We start from the raw sequence: 279 nt of genomic DNA on the forward strand, positions 1-279 counted from the left end.
GGGCCCCTGTAAGTCTGCGAAACACGTGAAGGCGGAAAACGGTGGGGGAATAAGACGCCCCTCTCGTGCTGCTGCTGCTGCTGCTGCTGCAGTCTGCGCTGCTGCTGCTGCTGCGGCGGCGGCAGGATCTGCTTCTGCGGGTGCTGCTGCTGCTGCAGCACCTGCAGCAGCAGCAGCAGCAAAACGAACCAAAGGAAGCGAAGAGAGACAAGCTGTTTCAGAGCCCAAACCCACAGAGTCCCGGGCAGGGCCTGGCGCCATCCCCACTGCTGCTGCTGC

General features: G+C 63.4%; 1 protein-coding gene across 1 annotated transcript in view; it reads left to right on the plus strand.

Moving 5' to 3' along the window:
* ETH_00039070 (uncharacterized protein) overlaps positions 1-8 on the plus strand; it is a gene marked incomplete at both ends in the record, with an annotated part of 501 nt that extends 493 nt beyond the window's left edge. Inside the window, one exon of the mRNA XM_013373970.1 lies at positions 1-8. Within this exon, the coding sequence (XP_013229424.1) occupies positions 1-8 (8 nt within the window).
* Between the last annotated feature and the right edge of the window lie 271 nt (positions 9-279).

Source organism: Eimeria tenella, genomic scaffold, assembly GCF_000499545.2.
Source record: "Eimeria tenella Houghton genomic scaffold, Eth_scaff1858, whole genome shotgun sequence".
Lineage (NCBI taxonomy): Eukaryota > Apicomplexa > Conoidasida > Eucoccidiorida > Eimeriidae > Eimeria > Eimeria tenella.